This window comes from Triticum urartu, chromosome 6A (genome assembly GCF_056163025.1).
Source record: "Triticum urartu cultivar PI428250 chromosome 6A, HENAU_Tu73, whole genome shotgun sequence".
NCBI classification, from domain to species: Eukaryota; Viridiplantae; Streptophyta; class Magnoliopsida; order Poales; family Poaceae; genus Triticum; species Triticum urartu.
Window position 1 is genome coordinate 4,370,211 of NC_141878.1, and position 21,898 is coordinate 4,392,108.

General features: G+C 48.9%; 2 protein-coding genes and 1 pseudogene across 2 annotated transcripts; 2 read left to right on the forward strand and 1 right to left on the reverse strand.

Annotated features, from left to right (window-relative positions):
• The first annotated feature begins 5,467 nt into the window (after positions 1-5,467).
• LOC125513676 (wall-associated receptor kinase 4-like) overlaps positions 5,468-21,898 on the forward strand; it is a 107,244-nt pseudogene continuing 90,813 nt past the window's right edge.
• Positions 8,607-10,457, forward strand: LOC147962994 (uncharacterized). Its single transcript, XM_087531347.1, has 2 exons — positions 8,607-9,886; positions 10,001-10,457. Exons 1-2 carry the CDS (start codon positions 8,607-8,609, stop codon positions 10,455-10,457), a joined length of 1,737 nt encoding a protein of 578 aa, XP_087387473.1.
• Positions 13,689-14,304, reverse strand: LOC147962995 (uncharacterized). Its single transcript, XM_087527608.1, has 2 exons — positions 14,125-14,304; positions 13,689-13,994 (listed from the first exon to the last, which is right to left on the reverse strand). The coding sequence occupies exons 1-2, from the start codon at positions 14,302-14,304 to the stop codon at positions 13,689-13,691; spliced, it is 486 nt and encodes a 161-aa protein (XP_087383734.1).

Consider the following 21,898-nt stretch of genomic DNA (forward strand, 5'->3'; position numbering starts at 1 on the left):
TAGGAGAAGGCGACCCACGACGCCGGCCGGGTTCGCCCAACGACGGCCACGGTGGCGGCGAGGAGCGGCAGGTGAAGGGTAGGGCGGGCTAGGCGGCGAAAGGAGGGCTGGCCAACTGCTTGTGGCACCCGGCCCCCTGCATGCCGACCCAGCATAGCCGCCATGACCTGGCCATGATACAACTTTGCCTGGCCATGATTGAGCTACTATGTCCTTTGCATAATTTTTTTTTTGTGATGCCTCGCCTAATCATTGAGTACATCAAGCCAACAAGTTGCAATTGGTCTTAGCCAACAAGATAGGCCCATCTGTTCGAAGATTACTCAATGGAAATACACTCCCAGGTGCCACATCAGCACGTGTCCATCCAATGTATACATAAATCTAGAAATACGTACACAACTACTACTTCCTCAATACGTTTTAATTATGCATGTATAGTACTTTCTTTTTTGTAAGAAAATTTCAATCTTTTCATCTTCAATCATGGCAACACAAAAAATAAAAGAGGTAATAAAACTTTCAACTAGGTCCGTGGACGACCAGCGACGATTACAAGCATTGGAGCAAGTCGAAGGGGCACCACCGTCATCGCCCCTCCGTTGTCGGAGCCGGACAAATCTTGTTGTCGTAGTCAGACATGTAGCCGTCGTGCTAAGGGCCCATTCGAGCAACGCACCAGAGTAGTAACCATCTCCAATGAAGAAAGACGTAGATCAAAAGGATCAAACCTGTAAACACCCAAATGAAGGCGAACGACGACTTAATTCAAACAGAACCAACAAACACCAGCACTGAACAAATCCTGCGAGGTCTGACGGAGACACACACCCTTCGATGAAGCTAGATGCACCACTAGGATGGGAACGAGTACATGGCAGACATTATTCCTATTGAGAGACATCGCTGCCGCCATAGAACCCCACTAGTAGAAAAAGGGGCTTTTGTCCCGGTTGGTAAGGCCCTTTACTCCCGGTTTTCGAACCGGGACTGAAGTGTCGTTACTAATGCCTCTCCCCTTTAGTCTCGGTTCTTACTGGAACCGGGACTAAAGGGCGTGGCCACGTGGAGCTCCACCTTTAGTCCCGGTTGGTAACACCAACCGGGACTAAAAGAAATTTTATGGATTTTTTTTTAAAAAAAATTTGAATTTTTTTATTTTCAAATTTCTGAATTATTTTAATCTCTAGTCTGTAATCACCACCCCTCATCACTGCTTAATTTATCCTCTAACCACCCCTCATCATTCCAAATCATCTAACTTCTCGAACGGTCACCCATCCTCCCACTCCCCCAGCCTGAGCACGCTTAACTTCCGGGTTCTATTCTCCCTCGTTTCCAAGTCTGCACTTGTTGTTTTCCTCACAATAGTAAGATGTCAATCCTATTAACCTTCAGGAATTTTGCTTGAGCATGAAGTGACACATTTCACTGTTTGAGTTTGAAACTATTGTTTTAAAAAACAATAATTATTTAGTAACACTAATATTTCTTCAATAATTAGTTTGACAACAGTTTGACCATATTTGACCAAAATTCGAAATAACTGAAATAATTATTTAGTAACACTAATATTCTAGAATAATTAGTTTGACCATTGTTTGACCACATTTTGACCACTGTTTGACCAGATTTGACCCCATATTTTTTCCAAAAAAAATTTGAAACGATATTTTTTTCTGTTACTACTGGCGCACCTAGCAAATGGTGCGCCACTAGTAAGTTTGAAATTTTTTCGATTTTTCCACTCTAGATCTTAAAAGCCCCGTAACTTTTCCCCCTGTAAAATTCGGATGTAACTTTTCGAGTAGATGATTTTTCATATAAAAAACTTTTTCATCCGAGTTAGTATGCAAAAGTTATGCCTATTTTTACAAATTTCAGAAAGATTTTGCAAATAAAGTCAAAATTCACATTTGCAAATTTTCCCAACAACTAGACCACATATCACATGGGAAACTTATTTTCTTTTATTTTTTTGACATTTCCATCATTTTCTTTTATTTTTCTTAAAACTGAAAAGGCGATCCATAGAGGGGGGGTGTGGAGAGAGTTTGAAAATGGGACCTTTAGTACCAGTTCGTACCACGAACCGGTACTAATGCCTCAAAGGCCATTAGTACCGGTTGGTGGCACCAACCGGGACTAAAGGTCTAACCTTTAGTACCGGTTGGTGCCACCAACCGGGACTAATGGGCATCGCACCCTTTAGTCCCGGTTCGTGGCACGAACAGGGACTAAAGGGCCCAGGTGAACCGGGACTAATGCCTTAGCCGCACGAACCGGGATAAATGCACCCATTGGTCCCGGTTCTGGACTGAACCGGGACTAATGGGGTTACCCGGCGTGGACCAAAGCCCCCTTTTCTACTAGTGCCCCAACCAGGAAATTAAACCTAACAAGAACGAGAACATGGTCCCTCCCACATCGACGGTGAGACCTTTTGGCCATTAAGTTTATTTAGCTAACCAATTATCCAACTTTGTAGGAAGAATTACTTTTTGGTGGGACAAATTCAAATAGTGTTATTAACTAGTATCCGGTACAATTCTGATAGTATTTTATTTTCTATTGGTTGGAGATAGAATTTTTTCACTATATATACATGACCATGTAAACGTGCAACCTTCTTGGTTTAGGAATCCAATGTCCTGGAAGATGCTACCAGTGAAGAGACATGTAAAGTTTTGGGTTTGACCTGTTTGAAAGTAGTAGCGTGCATATGATTATCTGGCAGTGACATTGAAAGTGATATTGTCAAATTAACAAATCGGGGGCGCTTATTGAGTTCATGTTGATTTCTCTTTTAGAAAAACGGTTGCCTACACATTACCGTGGATGAATGCAGGCTAGGCTTAGCAATGCATGTTATTGGAATACACTACCAATGAAGAGACATCTAAAGTTTTTTTTTCTTGTTTGACAAGTAGTAACGTGCATATGACTATCTCAAAGTGACATTGAGAGTGATATTGTCAAACGAACAAAATGATGGTGTCTACCAAGTTTCTATTGACTTCTCTTGATCGAAGTGGATAAAATAATATGGAGATTGAGTGGCACTATACCAAACATCAGTATTAATTTGTACTAGCTAGCTATGTAACTAAATATAAGACGTTTTTGCAGTTCAAAAATAGTTATGTGATGTGAGGGGAGCAAGACTTTGACAAATTGTTGGATCTGTAGTTCGACGTTGCAAGATAAATTTTCCATGTTTTTATGTGAGAAGTTGTGCTCAAACTAATAGCTTGTAGGCAAAAATTTATGCAGCAATATCGGCCTAATTGCATCTTTGTGCCTGATGCTGCCTGGGATGGGAAGTATCATATATTAGTATCATGCATATGATACTAGTTTATGATGCTATCTTCATAGTACATATAATTATATATCATCTTAGCTCTTGGGGCTTGTTGTGCTGATCCCCCAGCAGGACTTTTGTAACTCGTATTGTTGTGTGTGTTTGTGCATGTGTGGTCTGCTGGTCGGAACCTTGCTACGTATCTTTGTGCCGTGGTCGTTGCATTATAATATAAGGTGCGGGAAAACCCTTTTTCGTCTTATATATGATCTTATTTATTAACATGCCTGACACACATTAGTACAACATTTATTATGATACGGTATTATAGCATGATAGTCAAGCCTCTCGTCCCTCTTTAATTTTATGTCACCTCACTGAAATTATCTAGCCGACATACATGATACTTTTACTTTAGGTAGGCTTACAAATACAGTTGTTTAGCTTGTGTGACATGAATTTGGTCAACAACAAAAACTTGTGTGACGTGGCGAAGGTATTTTGTGGAAGCAACCAAAGTGCCGACGGGAGTGAGGTCAGGTCATGGTGCGGCAGAGTAACCCTCCCCGAGTTCCCATTGTTTTTCTTTTCTCTCTCTCTTTATGTGTCGCCTGCATTTGGCGAGAGCTGAGGGGAACATTGCATCATATGCGTTGACCTGATAACATTTCTGGATACGTTGATTCTCATCACGATGAGGATCATGTGGCCGTGTATATATACAAGTGTACCTCATCTTATATACGTGGGAGTCTGGATTTATTGCACCTCAATAGTTTTATACCCTCTATCTAGAACATTCAGTCTGTGTCAGGAGTGGTGCTATTCTTATATAGAAGATTCTCTTTTTTGTTTCTTTCAAACCAGAGAACATTTGACCTTGCAACTTTGCAGGTCGACTGGACACAACTGCCACTCATTGTATAAAATTTTTCAATTTTTTTAATGAAACATAAATTTGCCAAAAATTTGTACAGCATAAATTTATGTGAAAAGGTGAAGAAAAAAACAAAAGATGAGGAGAGGAAACAGCAGTAGTAGCAGCATGGATCTGTTCATCGGTAAACTTTTGCAAGTTGTTAACCGGACGGTGGAGGTATTCTTGTGGAAGCAACCAAAGGGCTGACGTGCGGGTATATAAGAAGGGTGGGTGTGCACCTCATCATACCAGACAGACTATACCAGACAGAACAGGCCGTTCCCGAGGCTGCACCGACCCTCGTGCTGCCGCTGCGTCGTCCCGTCGGGACGTAGCGAGCGTGGCACGCGATCCCTGCAACCGCCCTGAGGTCTTCTCTGCCGTCACCCTGACCTGCTCGCCGCCGTTGCGTCGCCTCTTCGGGCCGTAACGCTGCGGCCCGCGGTCCACCCCCGTCACGCGCGTTGACTTCCATGTGATATACGCCGCGCCGCCTCTTTTGGCGCGGGAACGTCAGCGTCGGCGCCGGTTTTCGTCACGCTGTCGGGTTCATTATCGCCACGATCAAGCACCGCCGCCGCGCTCCTTCTCTAGCAGCCGCCGCCTCCTTAGGCCGCCGCCGCCGCTGCTCTTCTTCCGCGGCTCCACGGTGACTACCTCGACACCGGCGACCCCGACTCGACACCGACCACGGCGTTCTTCGCACGGCTACCTCGACTACGGCTACACCATCCTACGCTCTCCGCTACTTCGACATCGGCACAAAGGGCTATCATCCGCTTGAGCAACTCGTGGGCTTCCTCTACAGTCACCGCGTCCGCGACGCGACACCGTCCATGACGCCCCCGCTACGACCGCGGGGGGATGTCAGCCCGTCGGCTGCTATTCTCTCCAATCTGACCGTCCGCGACGCTCATGTTGTTCGCAACACTACCGCTATGACTGTGGGGGGGGGGGGGATGTTAGAGATATATTTGGGTTACATGTATTTGGTAGTTTAGGATTCCTACCTTATCTTTAGGAGAGGCATCTTGCCCTCCAAGTCTTGTACTCAATATATACTCGCCCTCGAGGCTCAATAATACATCCATCATATTCCGCACCAAACCTCTGTCTCCCTTCTAACAATGTTTAACCGGATGGTGGAGGTATTCTTGTGGAAGCAACCAAAGGGCCGACGTGCGGGTATATAACAAGGGTGGGTGTACACCTCATCATACCAGACAGAAAGGTAGTAGAGCACCATGGCCGCCCCCAGCTCCCATTTCCAATCCCAGCCGCAGCACTTGCTACTGGTGCTGCCAGTGCCAGTAATCCTAGTTCTCATCTTTGCCGCGGGAGTATTTAACCAAAAATTACCACATTTCACGGAAACGTGACAGAAAACTACCACTTTACGTTTTTGTGCGGAAAACTATCACTTTTGTCCTGATACGAGGGAAAAAACTACCAAGTCTCGAAACCTGTCGCTTCGCCCGCGCTAAGCATCAAACTGACCATCCGGTTCCATGTTTCAGGTGCCACGGTGGCCAACCGACGCCCGCCGCGCGTTAACGGTCGTTAACGGCGCGTCCGCGGTCGGACGGCGGCTGTCGGTTTGCGTTCAATGCACTCCGACGGCTGTCGGTTTGCGTTCAATGCAACCTTTTGGTGCATTGAACGCAAGCCGACAGCTGCCGTTTCCGACCGCGGACGCGCCGTTAACGCGCGGCGGGCATCGGTTGGCCACTGTGGCACCTGAAACATGGGACCGGCTGGTCAGTTTGGTGCTTAGCGCGGGCGAAGCGAACGGTTTCGAGACTTGGTAGTTTTTTGCCACGGATTAGGATAAAAGTGGTAGTTTTTGGCACAAAATCGTAAAGTGGTAGTTTTCTGTCACATATCCGTGAAATGTGGTAGTTTTTGGTTAAATACTCTTGCCGCGGCGGCTGAAGCTCAAGGGGGTTGCCGACACAAGTGCGGTAACATCGACATCCCCTTCCCATTCGGCATCGGCGTCGGCCACGGCTGCTTCCGTGATGGCTTCGAGGTCTTGTGTAACGAATCTTCCGTTCCTCCCCGTGCCTTCCTTGCTGGAGGCAAGTACGTCAGGCAGCAGTACAGCTCGCCATCCGGTGACGTTGAGTCGTCCTGGCTGGTGGACCTGGCGAGCGTATCAGTCGCTACAGGCGAGGCACGAGTGTTTGCCCCGGTCTCCTACCACTGCAACACAAAAGACAACGGGGTCGTCTCCATGGCACCGTATATGGAACTCCTGGGCACGCGATTCGCTGCCTCGACGGCGAGAAATGTTGTCATGGGCCTTGGCTGGAGCGCCGACACCTGAGTGCTTTCGATATCGAATTAGACAGGGGGGACGGGTCTTGCTCGGGGTCCTGCTGCCAAGCCACCCTTGCGCGCTACGGCAAGAGCCTCAGATGGACTGTCAAGTTTCTTAGTGACAATACAATTAACATGCCGCGCCTCCCGTGCTCCTATGGCATGCTGGTGGAGAAGTCATGGTACACGTACTCTATGGCGGATCTAGAGGGCTACAAGGTGCTACTCAATAGGTTTCCCCAGGGGCCAATAGCTCCTGTGCGACGTTTTTGAGGTTAATTGGCAAGAGTGCGACGTTGTTCGAGCAAATGGCTGTGGTGCGACAATTTTGAGCAGGCAAATAGCCCACGCACGACATGGCTGTTAAATGTGGTTAAATTGGTCGTCAACCAAGCCCGCCCGTTTATGTTAGGACATGTGGGTCCAACTTAATTGTTCCTCAAAACAGCTGACCGTGCCCTGCCGCCCGACCGTGCCGGGCCCGCCACTCTGCCCCCCTTCTTCTCCGGTGGCGGCGGATCTTGCGTTCTCGGTGGCGGCGGCGGAGCCCTCGTTCTCAACGGCGGCGGAGCCTTCGTCCTCAGAAAATGATGAGTGAATTCAAACCCTAGTCGCCCTCTCGTTCCTCTCTCCGGCCCGTAGATCTCAGCTCGTTTCCTCTGTTTTCGCTTGCGGAATCGATAGGTTGTGAGGGAAGCCCGTGGGCATACTGAGATGGAGCCGCCAGATTCAACTTCGAATAGGTAATGCGCCTCTCTCCGATCCAATTTTGCATGCAATTAGGGGGTGGCCTCGTCTGCTTTTTCTCACGGGCTCACACTGTCCGCCACTGACAGAGGGGATGCTGCCGCTCGGACCTTCGAATTGACAGTCAATTTCTTTCCATCAAAGGCAAAATTAGTTGATGGTAGCATACAGAACATTGAGAGAGACACTATTGTTAAATGGGAGGTTGAGTTTACAGAGATTGATCCACAAGTTCTACAGAACATGGGAGAGACAGCAGTGAAGAAATGGGTGGAAAAAATTGGCGAGAATATTGTTTGGGGTCCAGAGCAAGAAGTATCACTGTTGCGGTTTGATGATTGGAAAGGAGAGTATGTGAGAATAGAAGATGGTGAACAGATTGTTGAAGAAATCGATCGGAAAAACGGCTGGACAAGCAAACGGGCTAATTTTTTTGCTGAGCTCATTGATCTGAACATTTTTTCGAAGGTTGGATATGTGCCATCACAATTGGCTGCGCAGATGGTAGATGATGATTGGGCTACACAGAGGCCATTGATTCCCATGTGTCCTGAACTTACAGTAATACCCGAGGGACAGGCGACTAGAACTGAAACTGAAACTGAAATTGCAGCAACTATTGATTGGAATGTAGTTGAATTAGATGAGCCTACTGATTTGGTCATTGCACCAATGCCTCACATTGAGATGGCCAAACTTTTTGGCATTCCAGTCGATGACAGAGATAAGCAGGAGAGGGGTGAATCTAGTTTGCCTGCTAATGCTGATGAAGAAGTAGATGGACAGTTGATGCAACAAGCTGCAGATGAGGTAGATGATGCACATGATGATTAGCTGGTGCATGTGTATGACAAAGAAAACCCTGTCATTGAAGTAGGAAAGTTGTTCCCAAGCATGAAGGAGTTTAGGATGTGTTTCAAGACTTATGCCGTGAAACATGAGTTTGATGCCAAGACTATTTGGACTGATAGAAAGAAGTTTTTTGCGAGGTGCAGAGGATTTGATGGTAGTGTGAAGCCTTGCAAGTGGTACATATCTGCTAGACTGCAACCTGATGGACGTACTGTCAGGGTTAACCAAATGCCCAATCAACATACTTGTATTACAAGTTCACAGAGAGTATCAACCATGACATCACAACTTTGGGTTGCAGAAAAGATCACCCCAATTTTAGCCAAAACACCAAACACTACTGCGAAGAAACTCAAAATAGACTTGGAAAAGATGTACCCCATTAAACTGAAATATACCACAGTGTGGAAGGCAAAACAAAGGGCAATGAAAAATTTATATGGTGATTGGGCAAATACATTTAGGATGCTTTACAACTTCAAAGCAGAGGTGGAAAAGAGGTCACCTGGCAGTGTTGTGGAGATAGATACAGAGGTATCAGCCAAAGGTGAAGTCAAGTTCTCCAAGTTTTTTATGGCTTTGAAGCCTTGCATTGATGGGTTCAAAGCAGGGTGCCGTCCATATTTGAGCATAGACTCATCATTTTTGACAGGCAAGTGGAATGGTCAGTTGGCAGCATGCAATGCTCTAGATGGACACAACTGGATGTTTTCTATTGCTGTTGGCTTGTTTCAGTCAAAAACAGAGGCTTCATGGACATGGTTCATGATCCAGTTGAAAAGATGCCTAGGGCCAGTGTCACCTTTGGCTATACACACAGATGCATGCAAGGGGCTTGAAAATTCAGTGAAAAATGTTTTCCCACATGCTGAGCAGAGGGAGTGCTTCAGTCATTTGTGGATGAATTTGATCAAAAAATTTAGAGGAGAAGAATTTGGGCGCATGTGGCCAGCAGCAAGATCTTACACTAGACAGACACACAAATATCATCTTGATAAGATAATGGCGGCATGTGATGAGTTTGGTCCATGGCTGAACACCTACCATTCTTTGTTATGGTACAGGTCAGCATTCAACACTGCCATCAAGTGTGACCACATCAACAACAATTTGGCAGAGAGTTTCAACAACAAGGTGAAGGAGTTAAAAGATTTGTCTGTGCATGACATGGTTGACCAAATGAGGATCATGCTCATGCGGTTGTGGGAATTGAGAAGAAGGATAGGTGATTGTCTGCAAGGAGATAAGCTTCTAGCAGTGGTACAACAGGTGGTCAATAGGAGCAGATGTCTTTCACATTTGTTTGTTGAAAAATCTTCACCTTGGGGTGCTGAAGTTAGAGATAACAAAACTGGAAGGAGACATGTTGTTAACACTGAATTGCATAATTGCACTTGCCTCGAGTGGCAACACACTGGTAAACCATGTGAGCATGCCATTCTCTTCTTAGCATCCCAACCGAAGATAAACATGCACCCATATTTGCATGAATATTATTCGGTAGCAAAATTCAAAGCTGCATATGCTACTCCAATTCCAGCACTAACAGATCAGTCTCAGTGGCCTGAAGTAGACATTGAATTTTCCATGTGTCCTCCCTTGATGAAAAGAAAGGCTGGCAGGCCTAAACAGAGTAGATTCAAGGCATGGTTTGAGAAAGGTGGGAGTAGTAAGAAGGGAAATAAAGATGGAAAGCCAAAAACAGATGCAAGTTGTGCCAGGAACTTGGGCACAGAGTGGGATCTGTCAAATGCCGTTACACTCCTGATAAGACAAAGTATGTTCTTGTTTATTTGTCTGTGTTTTGATTTGGTGCTTTTTTCCAATTACTATATCTATAACATTTTCCCAATGGCCAGGAGGAAGCGAGCAAGTCAGCCCCTTGTTGTTGAACAGTGTTGGCCAACAAAAAAAGCAAGAGTCAATGGAGATAGAAAGAAGAGAAGTGTGCCTCAGCCTGAGCAGATTGAAGAAAATCCTGCTGCAGTCAACATTCAGACTGAAGAAACTGCTCTCGAGGTTGAAACTGAACCTGAGCGTGTCGAGGTTCAGACTGAAGAAACTGCTCTCGAGGTTGAAACTGAACCTGAGCGTGTCGAGGTTCAGACTGAAGAAACCCATGTTGAGGTACACACTGAAGAAACTGAAACTGCTGTCAACATTGAGACTGAAGACACTAATCACGAGGGTGTTGGTGAGGTGTTGAAAAGACCAGTGAAAAAAACCAAGATGATCAGTGAACTTGTGTGTGTAGTTGAACCAAAAACAAGAAGTGCTAAGGCGAAGAAGGGCATGCGACGTGGTAGGAAGAGGTAGAACAGAGAACAGTTTTGAATTTGGGGCATGTAATAATATTTGTAACTTGGTGCGTACTGGTAGTCACTATGTATCCCGTATTTCTATTCGAACTTGTTTGTTGGTACCTTGTCTAAACCAGCCAAATAAAATTCAAATTTGGGCTCAAATTTGAATTAGGGATGGGGTATTGATGTTTTAATGCTATCTAAAGTACCTCAACTGAAATATGTTTGTTTGCTGATCATTCCCAGCCCTTTTGGTAAGTTGAACTCATAGTCATGAAAAGTGTGTCTCAAATGACCTTCAAAGGTAGGGTAAATGGCCTCATATTTAAGCAAGTTTTTTTGCACCTTGTCTAAACCAGACAAATAATTTTTCTACACATCTATTCTACCTATATAGTGTAAATCTAAAGTCTCACTATTTATTGAATTAATTTTCTATTATTTTCTTTTTTTGGAAAAACAAGGTTTAATAGAAAATTATATATAAAACAAGTTTAAAAACATGAAAATGAGAAAAGTAAGTTAAGATCTTTCTTAGTCAATCCAAAATGAAGTTTTGGTGAGGTTTTCACACTTTTCATTTTCAAAACCCCACCTATACTCTCGGGTGCCCACTACTCTCTCCCTTGAACTCCATACTACATTGTTCGAGGAATGACAATTTTGTGAAGGATTTTTCGTAAAAATGTATGTAAATCATATTTATAATTTTTTCTCGTTACTATACGACATAATAAGACTATGTGCGCAAGTTTTATATTTTTTTGATTTTTTTTGAATTAGTTATGCTCAACCCTAATCAGCCAAAACCCCTCAAAACCCCTCAAAACCCCGCACACTACTGGGTCGTCGATCGTTGTGCGTGGACGGTTGAGATCAGGCGCTAGGGTTAGCTACAGTGTATATCGATCCGCATGAGACGCCCTGATTGGTTGAATCGGTGGGGTTTGGATCAGCCTCTCGTTGGGGCATCAGGACCGTTCATTTGAATCTAACGACAAGAGTTGACGCGGTGCATGCACCAAGCCTACGCAGTGCCCATTCCCATCGTTGCATGCGTGCCCGTGCCCACCCGCAGCATGCATGCTCACCCGCAGAACTGCGCCCGTGCTTGCATGTGGGCCCGCTTGCATGCATGGCCTCGACGTAGCCCTGCTCCGCCACCCCTACGCAGTAAGCTGTCGCATGCATACCATTACAACCGATGCATCGTCGCATCAAAGCATGCACCCGGCCACAATGGAGCACCCCGATGAAGACAACCAAAAAGCCAACGCTGCATGGCGTGCTGTACATGGCGTGCTCCTCTTTGAGGACGCAAAACTGGCATGGGGTATCGATGCAGTTCAAATGGCGTGCTGCCCGTTACAAGATGGGCAAATGAAGGCGTCCATTATTGTCACGTCTCCCTCTAGCCAGGAACTAGCAAGATGTGCAAATTAATGGGCTACGGCATGAATGCACGGGCGGCACACGCAGAGAACCCGGGGCAGGCGTGTCCCCTTGACCCACGACGGCACAGACGCGTGCGTGAACCCGTCCCCCTTGACCCGCGACCGGTGGCACAGAAGGATCGCAGCCCGTTTCCCACGCTCGTGTACACACTTTCATGGGGCGCCACCAAACGCCGCCCGCCCATTAATTCTAGGGTGCCACCAAACGCCGCCCGCCCATCTTCACCGGTGAAACCACGTCGCACTTGGGCTATTTAAGCCGGGCACTATCGTCTTCCTCTCCCTCCTCATCCACACCCCATCCTCTGCCTCCTCTGCCCTCCTTCTTCCTTCTTCTCCATCAAATCCGATCGAGCCCTCGAGCCACCCCGCCACCATGCAGTACACTGGCCCCACCTACCGCTTCCCCCCAACCACGCCAGAAAGGCTCTACCCGGCCGGAGTGTATGTCGAGAGAACCCTTAGGGTTTGGGCGATCTCGAGGTGGAGGGGCGCAAGGGAGTTAACGGAGTTCTTCCTTGCGGCCGGCTTCCACCACCTCCCCCGCGGCTCTCCTCGGATGTACCATGTTGAGGAGGTCAACCACAACGGCGTTGTGGTTGGGCTCCTCGCCACTTTCACTAACCCTTTTGATGCTTTCCATCTCCTCGGGCGAGCGTTTTGGGTAGGTTGTGAGTTCATAGCTTTCACAACCTACAATATCTTCACCGACTTCAACGGCATCTTCCCCACCAACGGCGTCATGCACACGCTCCCGTACCCCATCAACAACAGGGAGGGGGAGGAGTGAAGGGCGGCGCCCGGAGGAGCGAGGGCGCCCGAGGAGCGAGGTGGCCCCGGAGGAGGAGGAGAAGAAGAACCCGAAGAACCCGCGTTTTGTGCCCCCCTATCTATCTAGCTTAGATCTATCGTATTAGTTTTTTTTTAAGTTGTAATAGTTATGCTACTATTATTAAGTTTTATTAGTACTTAAAGTTGTAAGGCTATCATGCCCCGTGGAACTATGAGTATGCTACTATGTAATCGTTGGGTATGCTTCTATATAATCGTTATGCTTCTATATAATCATTGGGTATGCTACTATATATATTGTGTGTTTTGTGCTATTATTTGTGGATTCCTAGGGGTTGTTTTTGCTTATTATTCGTGCATTGCTATGGGTTGCTACGGGCCCGGGTTTCTACACCCCAATCACCACACACAACATCTTCAAAATATTGGCCAAACTATGGACATGCAACTAGGAGCCCCATGCAAACCCACTATGGACATGGGTGCAACTAGAAAATGCAAACTAATTTACTTCGGGCACTTCATGCAAGCATGCAACTCATTTAGTTCATGGAACAGTAGACATGCATAAAAACAATTAACATTTAGCTTTAATGCATCAAAAAAATATCCATCACAAACTTTAGTGCAAGAAAAAGGCAAAATAAAAGGACAAGTAACATTTTATTGGGCCCCATTTTATTTGCCGAAGTTAGAGATGGGCTGGTGCCCCTACGCGGGTGGGCTGGTCTTGGGCATGGTTATTTTCTCAGGGCCCATTTTCTCACGGCCCAACATCTATTCGGCAGCCCAGTTTTGTTTTTTTACTAGAAACTGAATTTGGGTGTGTACTCTGTTAACTGAAGAACAAAAACAGAGGAAACAGAGCACGAACACTGAATAGGGCCCCTGAGAATATCATTACAATAATTCAAGCAAGTTTTGCTTCACACTAATTCAAATTCATCTAACAAATCCCCTGAAACTAGTTGACACATTAACTGAAACTCTAACAAATTCTAGCAATTGATGAACATCAAGTAAAATAAACCCATAGCAATGACACAACCATAAAATGCTCCAGCCATCATATTTGCTTGCTGCTTCAAATCGATCAGATGCTTTAGTTGCTTGCCAATTTTCTTCAATTCACACTTCAGTTCTGCACTGTGCATCATCGGATCGGCTCTGTCCGCCAAATTGGGGGCTTGTTCCACGGCAAGCCGCCCCCCAAAATTGAGCTCTTGTGTTCCGGTTGATCCCTCCAATTTCAACCTTTCAACATAGTCATCGAGCCACTCAAAATGCCCACATTTCTTCAGAACCTGAAAAACAGTGCGCCGGAGGCGCATGAATCCTAGATCCACCACCCAGATCCACCGCCCTAATTCGAGGAAAAAAGAAAGAAATCGGGAGAAAGGAGACCATAGGATTGGTCAAGAACACAGATCTAACCTGCCCCGGCTGTGGCTTGCTCAAGCATTTCACAAACTCGCGCCCACGGTTGCCATTTTCTTCCCTCACACAAGTCAAACGCTTCAGAGGCTCCATGCGCGGGCAATCGGGGCATCTTGTCAACGGCAGTGCACCATACTGCGTCCATGGTTGGCGGGAGGCCGAAGTCGAGCTAGACATCACTCGCCGGCGGCGCGCTTCGTTGCCGGAGCAGAGGAAGAAGAAGGTGGGAAGGAAAGGGGCAGGGCAAGCAATGGAGGGCGGGGGGGTGGGGTGGGCTGGCTCGGGCTCGTGGCTGGCTCGGGTCGGGGCATGCTTGCGTGGATAAGTTGTGGGTCCCACCCGCATGCGAGCAGGGGCATGCTTGCGTGGATAAGTTGTGGGTCCCACCCGCATGTGAGTAACTTCTAGGTCTCGCGTGTCATAACTCGAATCGCTAACCCCTCGTGTTTTTCATTTCATGGTTAAACAGAGCCATGTCGCATTGGAGCTATTGTTTGCTTCTAAAACGTCGCATCGCAGCCATTCATTCCAACAACGTCGCACTCCTTCCAATTCGCATGAAAAACGTCACACAGGAGCTATTGGCCCGTTTCCCCAGGGCGTCCGCATGGTGCTCAATTTCACTGCTGGGGACGGTTTGTGTCCGGCAAAAGGACAGCCGCCGCCTCAGGACTACGCCTGCCTCAACAGCAACAGCTATTGTGCCTATGCAACATATGGATATACTCCTGGCTACATCTGCAAGTGCCTGGACGGTTACGCGGGCAACCCTTATTTCCCTAACGGATGCCCAGGTACATACTCCAACATCTCCTCCAGTATACATCCAAATAATTGTCCATGCAAATGTTGATTTCCTAAAATGTCCAACATACATACATGACAATTCGTTAACTCCGAAAAATGTTGATTCTTCAGACATTGATGAGTGCAACCTCCTCCAAAATCCATGCTCAAATGGCGGGGTCTGCACAAACAAGCTCGGAGGCTATGACTGTCCATGCAAATTCAGAATGAAGGACGACGGCAGAGGGGGAACCTGCACAGATATATTCCCTCTAGCAGCAAAGGCGGCTGTGGCCTGTGGGTAAGCTACTACTACACTGCACTATCGTAGAAACACATGTAAGAAAAGCGGCTGTATGTAAAAATTATTCAGTAGCTCCATGAAGCCGGTGACAGTCCTAGTTGCCATCCATCCTCTCCTGAGATCTGCCACACGTATGCCTTACAACACTAAAAAATGTTGCCAAAAAGGTACCCCTAAATTTTATAAGTAACCTCACAGAGTAGTAGTAAATCTCTATAAAATTCACACTCTGCTTGTTTCAAAGGACTCCAAACACAGTCGGTTATACTGCTTAATTTATGTGAATGTCCTTACTGCCATTTACAAGCTACTGCCTCTGTTCCAAAATAATTGAAGTTCTGGATTTGTCCGAAGTCAGACTTGTTTTTTATCACATCTATAGAAAAATATACTAATAACTTAAACAGTAAATTAGTTTCTTCAGATTCTTTATGACACATTTTTGTACTATTTATAGTTGGTTTTGTAGATCTTCGCACATTTTTTAATAGAATTGCTCAAATTAGGACAAACCTACAAATTAAGTTATTTTAGAATGGAGGGAGTAGATACTTTCCTTGTCCTCTGCACACATTCCTCATAGTTTCAGCCTCTTGGCTGCCTTGTTTTAGATTCTTTTCTTCTTATAGTTATAGTTGAAAGTTTTTTTAGATTCTGAGTACATGAAAAAAACTATTTACTTCTTAATTACATACATTTCTGCTTGATTTGCAATTGCGAATTTAGTGAAATAAACTAAGTTTATTTTTTGTCCATGTAGGTGCAATAGGTGGTGTACTTTTTGTGGTGATTATATCATTTCTTGTTATTCTTCGCAAAGAGAAAAAGAAAGCGAATGAATTATACAAAAGGAATGGCGGCCCAACATTGGAGAAGGTAAATGTGATTAAGCTTTTCAAAAAGGATGAGCTCAAGCCAATTTTGAAGAATATCAACTTAATTGGAAAAGGTTGCTTTGGTGAAGTTTACAAGGGCCTTCTCGAGAATAAACTAGTTGCCGTAAAGAAGCCGATAAATGGTTCTGTGCTAGAGTGAACAATTTGCAAATGAAGTCATCATCCAATCTCAAGTCATCCACAAGAATATTGTTAGGCTCATTGGTTGTTGCCTTTCATTTCTATCATTTTCTTTTATCTTTTTGAAACTGAAAAGGCGGTCCACGAGGGGGGTGTGGGTTTGGTGAATTTTTTGTAAGGCTCAAACATGTGATGTGTAAATGTTAGTAGTGGCGCACCAGGAGACAGTGTGCCATTAGTAGTTAAAACTAGTAATGGCGCACTATCCCCTGGTGTGCCATTACTAGTTTTAAAAAAAGAAGTAAAAATAATTTGCTAGAAGTGGCGCATAGAGTGTGTGGTGCGTCATTACTAGTTAAAACTAGTAATGGCGCACTGTCCCCTCGTGCGCCATTACTAGTTTTGAAAGAAAAAAATTGTTAGTAGTGTCGCACCGTGGGTGTGGCGTGCCATTAGTGATATGGACACTAATGGCGCCGTACCTTCACATGGTGCGCCACTGCTATATAGCAGTGGCGCACCACATATGTGGTGCGCCATTAATGTCCATATTAGCTATAGTCCTTTTCCTAGTAGTGAAGGGAGCGTCAGACGCCGGAGAACCCTCGACGGCGGACACCTTAGCCTTCGTGTCGACAGGCATAGGAGCAGGTTTCTAGTTAAGCATGCCAGCTCGCTCCAGAAGCTCGTAGGCATACTTCTGCTGATGTAGGAAGAAGCCAGTGGCCCGGCGAACAACCTCGTTGCCGAGGAAGTAGTGGAGAGGCCCCAAGTCCTTGAGGGTGAACTCGGTTCCTAGGCGAGCTTTGATCTTGTGTAGTAGCGCTGGCGAGGACGCAGTGAGGATGATGTCATCGACGTATAGGAGAAGGTACGCGGTGGCGGTGCCCTGGTGATAAACAAGCAGGGAGGCATCGGACCGTGTGGACCGGAACCCCTGCTGCTAAAGGAAGGCCGCGATCTGCTGGTACCAGGCCCGAGGCGCGGGAGAACGGGAGAGCAAGCACACATGGTCTGGATGGTCGGTGTCGATAAAACCAGTAGGCTGCTGACAGAACACCTGCTCGTCGAGGTGGCCATGCAGAAAAGCATTGCACACATCGAGCTGGTGAACGGGCCAGGCGCGAGAAACAGCAAGCTGGGGAACAGCACGAATCGTGCCCAGTTTGACAACCGAGGCGAAGGTGTCGGTGAAATCCACGCCGGCGCGCTGGAGAAAGCCGCGCACGACCCAACGCGCCTTGTAGCGCTCAAGGGAGCCGTTGGGCCTAGTCTTGTGGGGAAGACCCACTTGCCAGTGATGACATTGGCACAGGGAGGCCGCGGGGCAAGCTGTCATGTACGGTTGCGCTGCAGGGGGTTGAACTCCTCACACATTGCAGCAAGTCAGTTCAGATCCCGAAGGGCTGCACGGACGGAGGTGGGGAGCGGGGACGGGGCCAAGGCGGACGTGGCGCATGCGTACTCGTCGGAGGTGTATCGTGTGCTGGGACAAATCGTCCCAGTCCGAGCCCGAGTGACCACACCGGTGAGAGGTGCGGCGACAACCGAGAGGGGGACCGGCGAGGATGAGCTCGAGCCGCTCTCTGGAACGGCTGGAGTAGCCGCGGCGTCGGGGGCGGCCAGCAGGGCCGCGGCATCGGGGGCGGCCGAGGCGACGCCAGGGGCCGAGGTGGCGGGGGTGCCAGGGCCGCGACGGCGGGGGCGCCCGAAGGGGTTGCCACACCCGAGGCACCGCGGGAGGGCGCGGCCGGCGCTGGAGGCGCGAGCAGGGCCGAGCCCAGTGCTCGGCGCGGCGGAGAGGGCAACTCGCCAGGGGTGGGAGCAGGCGCGAGTCGCGCCGCGGGAGGCGCCGATGGTACCTGCTGAAACGGGAACACTAGCTCATCAAAGTACACATGCCGCAAAGTGATAACGCGGTGGGACACTGGATCATTGCATCGGTAACCTTTGGTGTTGGGAGGACAACCGAGCAAGATGCAAGGAAGCGACCGGTGAGCGAATTTGTGAGGAGTGGTGGACGCGGTGCTAGGATAACAGAGACACCCGAAAATGCGAAGACCATCATAAGATGGAGCCGCACCGAAGAGGAGCTAGCGAGGGGAGTAGTTCCAGCAGGGACGACATGGGCGAATGTTAATGAGAAAGCTGGCGGTCGCGAGGGCATCCGGCCAGAACCGAGGAGGCACATTGGAGTAGAAGAGCAACGTGCGGACACAGTCATTAAGAGTGTGGAGGACATGCTCAGCGCGACCATTCTGTTGTGATGGGTAGGGGCAATTGAGCCGGAAGATGGTTCCGTGCGACACAAGGAGATTGCGGACAATGACGTTGTAGAACTCTTTTATGTTGTCGGTTTGCAGGGCGAGAATAGGTCGACCAAATTATGTGGTGACATAGGAGTAAAAGGCGGTGAGTGTGGCGAGAGCGTCGGACTTGCGAGGGAGAGGGAACGTCCACACATAATGGAAAAAATCATCCAATATCACCAAATAGTATAAATAACCCGCGTCGCTTGCAACCGGGGACGGCCAAACATCACTATGCAATAACTGAAACGGAAAAGTAGAAATGTGTGTAGACTTGCTAAAGGGGAGACGAACATGCTTGCCAAGACGGTAGGCCTCACAGGAGTGGTCGTCAACCTTATTACATGAGAATGAAAAACTCTGAAGAATCTGACGCAAAACTGTGGAGTTGGGGTGACCGAGGCGGGCGTGCCAGAGATCAAAACTAGCGGCGAGGGCGGCAGGACGGGTGGTGGTGGTGGCGCCGGAAGGATACACCGGATAAAGCTCGTCCGGGCTGTCACATCAGTGGAGTACCATCTGTGTACGGGCGTCCTTCACAGAAAAGCCAAGGTCGTCAAATTCAATAGTTAGAGGATTCTCACGAGCAAGGCGACGAACAGAGACAAGGTTGCTAACTAGGTTAGGGGAAACAAGAACATTAGACATGTTAATGGGAGTAGAAGTAGAAGGAAACGACATATGACTGACATGTGTAATGGGTAGAGAGGAATTACCAACGATGATATGAGTGGGAGTATGAACAGGAGTGGAAGACGTGAGGTTACCGGGATGAGCAGTCATGTGAGTGGTGGCGCCCGAGTCCATGTACGAGTCACCTCCGCCACCGTAGTTACTTGGTGACGGAGCCGAGTGCAGAGCAGCGAGGAGGGCCGGGTCCCACGGTGGCAGCACCTGGGGAGGGAGAAACCCTCCATAGGCGGGCGCGACACCGTAGGTAGGCGCGGGCGCGGGTGCGGGTGCGGGTGCGGCCCCGTAGCCTCAGTTGGGAGCAGCGTTCTGCGCGGTGAAGAGCGCCTGGTGGCTCGCTGGACAAGGTCCAAGGATGCCCGGAGCAGGAGCCCGAGGGACCGGCATCGAGTACGCATGTACGACGCCCGTGCACGGGTTGGTGCCATACGTCCAGGGTGGGGTGGCCTGCTGCTGCTGCTGACGAGGGGCCCCAGTTGCGCCTGTTTGCGACAACCCCCGCGGCGGTTGCCGCGGCCCCAGCCACCCTGGTGCGGCTGCTGGGGGCAGCGGGAGGGGCGGGGGGTGCAGGCGCGGGCGGTGGCTGGTGGCGAGGCGCGGGCGGGGCGGCCGGTGGTGGGCGCCACGTGAGGTGCCGGCGGCGAGGGCGTGGTGCTGCACGCGCTTCTTGACCCACTTCATCCAGCGCTCCTCCAACCACAAGTATGCCACAAACTTGGGGAAGGAGGGCTCCAGTGTGAGGGAGAGGTTGGATGCGGCGTTACCAAAGTCCGCGTTGAGGCCGGCGGTGAGTGTGCTGAGGAGGAGGTCATCAGCAACCTTGGCGACGATGTCACGGAGCTCATCCGCCAACGTCTTCAGGCGGCAGCAGTAGTCATCGATAGATTGATCATCCTGATGACAGTCAAAAAATTCCTGCTGCAAAAAAACGCGGCGTTGAAGTTTGTTGTCGGTGAAGAGGCCGTTGAGCTTGACCCACAGGGCGCGGGCGTCATCACCATCGCTCATGACCGTGTGAAACAGGTCCTTCGAGATGGTGGTGAAGAACCACCGGATGAGTGTGGCGTCGATCGCGGTCCACTCGGAGTCGCCCACCATGGCGCGGGAGTCGACGGAGCCGTCAACGTGATGCATGAGGTTGTTCTCGCGAAAGAGTAGCAAGAAGTACGTCTTCCATGCAAAGTACGTGGTGTCGGTGGCATCGAGGACGACAGGGACGCGGTCGTGGACGTTGATGTCACGGATGTCAGTAGGGTCCGCCCCGGCGAAGGGGTTGGAGTAGGAGGAAGCGGAGGAAGGCATAGCAGCTCGGTGGTGGTGCAGCGCGGCGATGCAGGCAAGCAGCGGCGGCGAGCGAAGCTAGCGAGCGGCATGGGTGATGCAATCAGGCGGCGCGGGAGCTAGGGAGCGGCGCGAGCGTGGTAACTAGCAAGCGGCGCGGGCGTGGCAGGTAGCAAGTGGGGGCACGTGGTTCGCTTGCTGGGAGGACCGAACAAGCGTGGCAGGTAGCGAGCGGGGGCGGGATCGGGCGGTGAGCTAGTGAGGTGTACAGCGGGATCGGGATCGAGCGGGATCGGGCTGGTGGGCGTACGGCGCAGCTAGCGAGCCGGGCGGCTAGCGAAGCAGGCGGTTAGCGAGATCGGGCAGGTGGCCAGCGGGATCGAGCGGGCACGGCGCGGGAGGGGAGGTGCGGCGCGGGGAGGCGGCGGCGGCTAGGGTTAGACGGAAGCGGGAAAGGATCGACTTGCGATAGATATCATGTAGAGAATGGTTTGGTGCATCGATATCTCATTAATCATGCACTAGGCGCGCGCGCGCGCGCACACACACACACACACATATATATATATATATATATATATATATATATATATATATATATATATATATAAGGGATGTGACCGGTATCGTGTCTCCTAAAATAGACGTACATTCAGAAAAAAACAGACACAACCGGTACTATATACAAGACCCAAACCTACGTACATGTACACATGTTCAACACATATCTATTAAAAGAAGATCGGACCGGTCGGCCGCGGCGCGGGACGCAGCGCCCTACCTTCCAACTATAAATACACAACCAACACCAAGCACACAAGGAGACGAGGAGGAGCGAGGTGCCCACGCGAGGCGCTCGCCTGGCAACACGCAGGGGGCTCGGTCCTGTCCGGCGCCTGCAGCGCATGGGCAGGGGCGGACAGAGACGCGTCGAGCGGACCAGAAGGATGCACCGGGCAAAGCGCCGGAGGATGGACCCAGTAGTCCCTGAGACGGCCTGACGTGCGCTCGTCTTCCTTCTCATGCAGGCGGCCGGGAAGCGAAGGTGAGCAGGCGTGCTGAGTTGTGCATTTGAATTCCCGACGAGAAGACATGCTGATCATCTTTCCCTCAAGGTGAGAGCCAACTTTGATCTCTCTTCTCCCTTCTCTCTCTACATCCCGATGGTGGCGGCTGGAGCTGCGGCCGCACGGCCGAAGATGAAGCCGGCTGCTGCCATCGGCCCTCGATGTTCATGAAGATGACGTGTCCGGTTGTCGTTTCGTGTGCAGCCCCCGGCCACCCTGATACGTCTTCAATATATCTATAATTTTTTTTACTAATCCATCCAATTATATTATTCATTTTGGAGGTTTTATATGCATTATTATGCTATTTTATATCAT

Excerpts from the sequence above, each read along its gene's own strand:
- LOC147962994 (XM_087531347.1), top strand. The coding sequence starts at position 8,607 with ATGCTTTACAACTTCAAAGCAGAGGTGGAAAAGAGGTCACCTGGCAGT. Across the intron at positions 9,887-10,000 it reads TTGGGCACAGAGTGGGATCT|GAGGAAGCGAGCAAGTCAGC; the intron begins GTCAAATGCCGT and ends CCCAATGGCCAG.
- LOC147962995 (XM_087527608.1), bottom strand. The coding sequence starts at position 14,304 with ATGTCTAGCTCGACTTCGGCCTCCCGCCAACCATGGACGCAGTATGGT. Across the intron at positions 13,995-14,124 it reads GCAAGCCACAGCCGGGGCAG|GTTCTGAAGAAATGTGGGCA; the intron begins GTTAGATCTGTG and ends ACTGTTTTTCAG.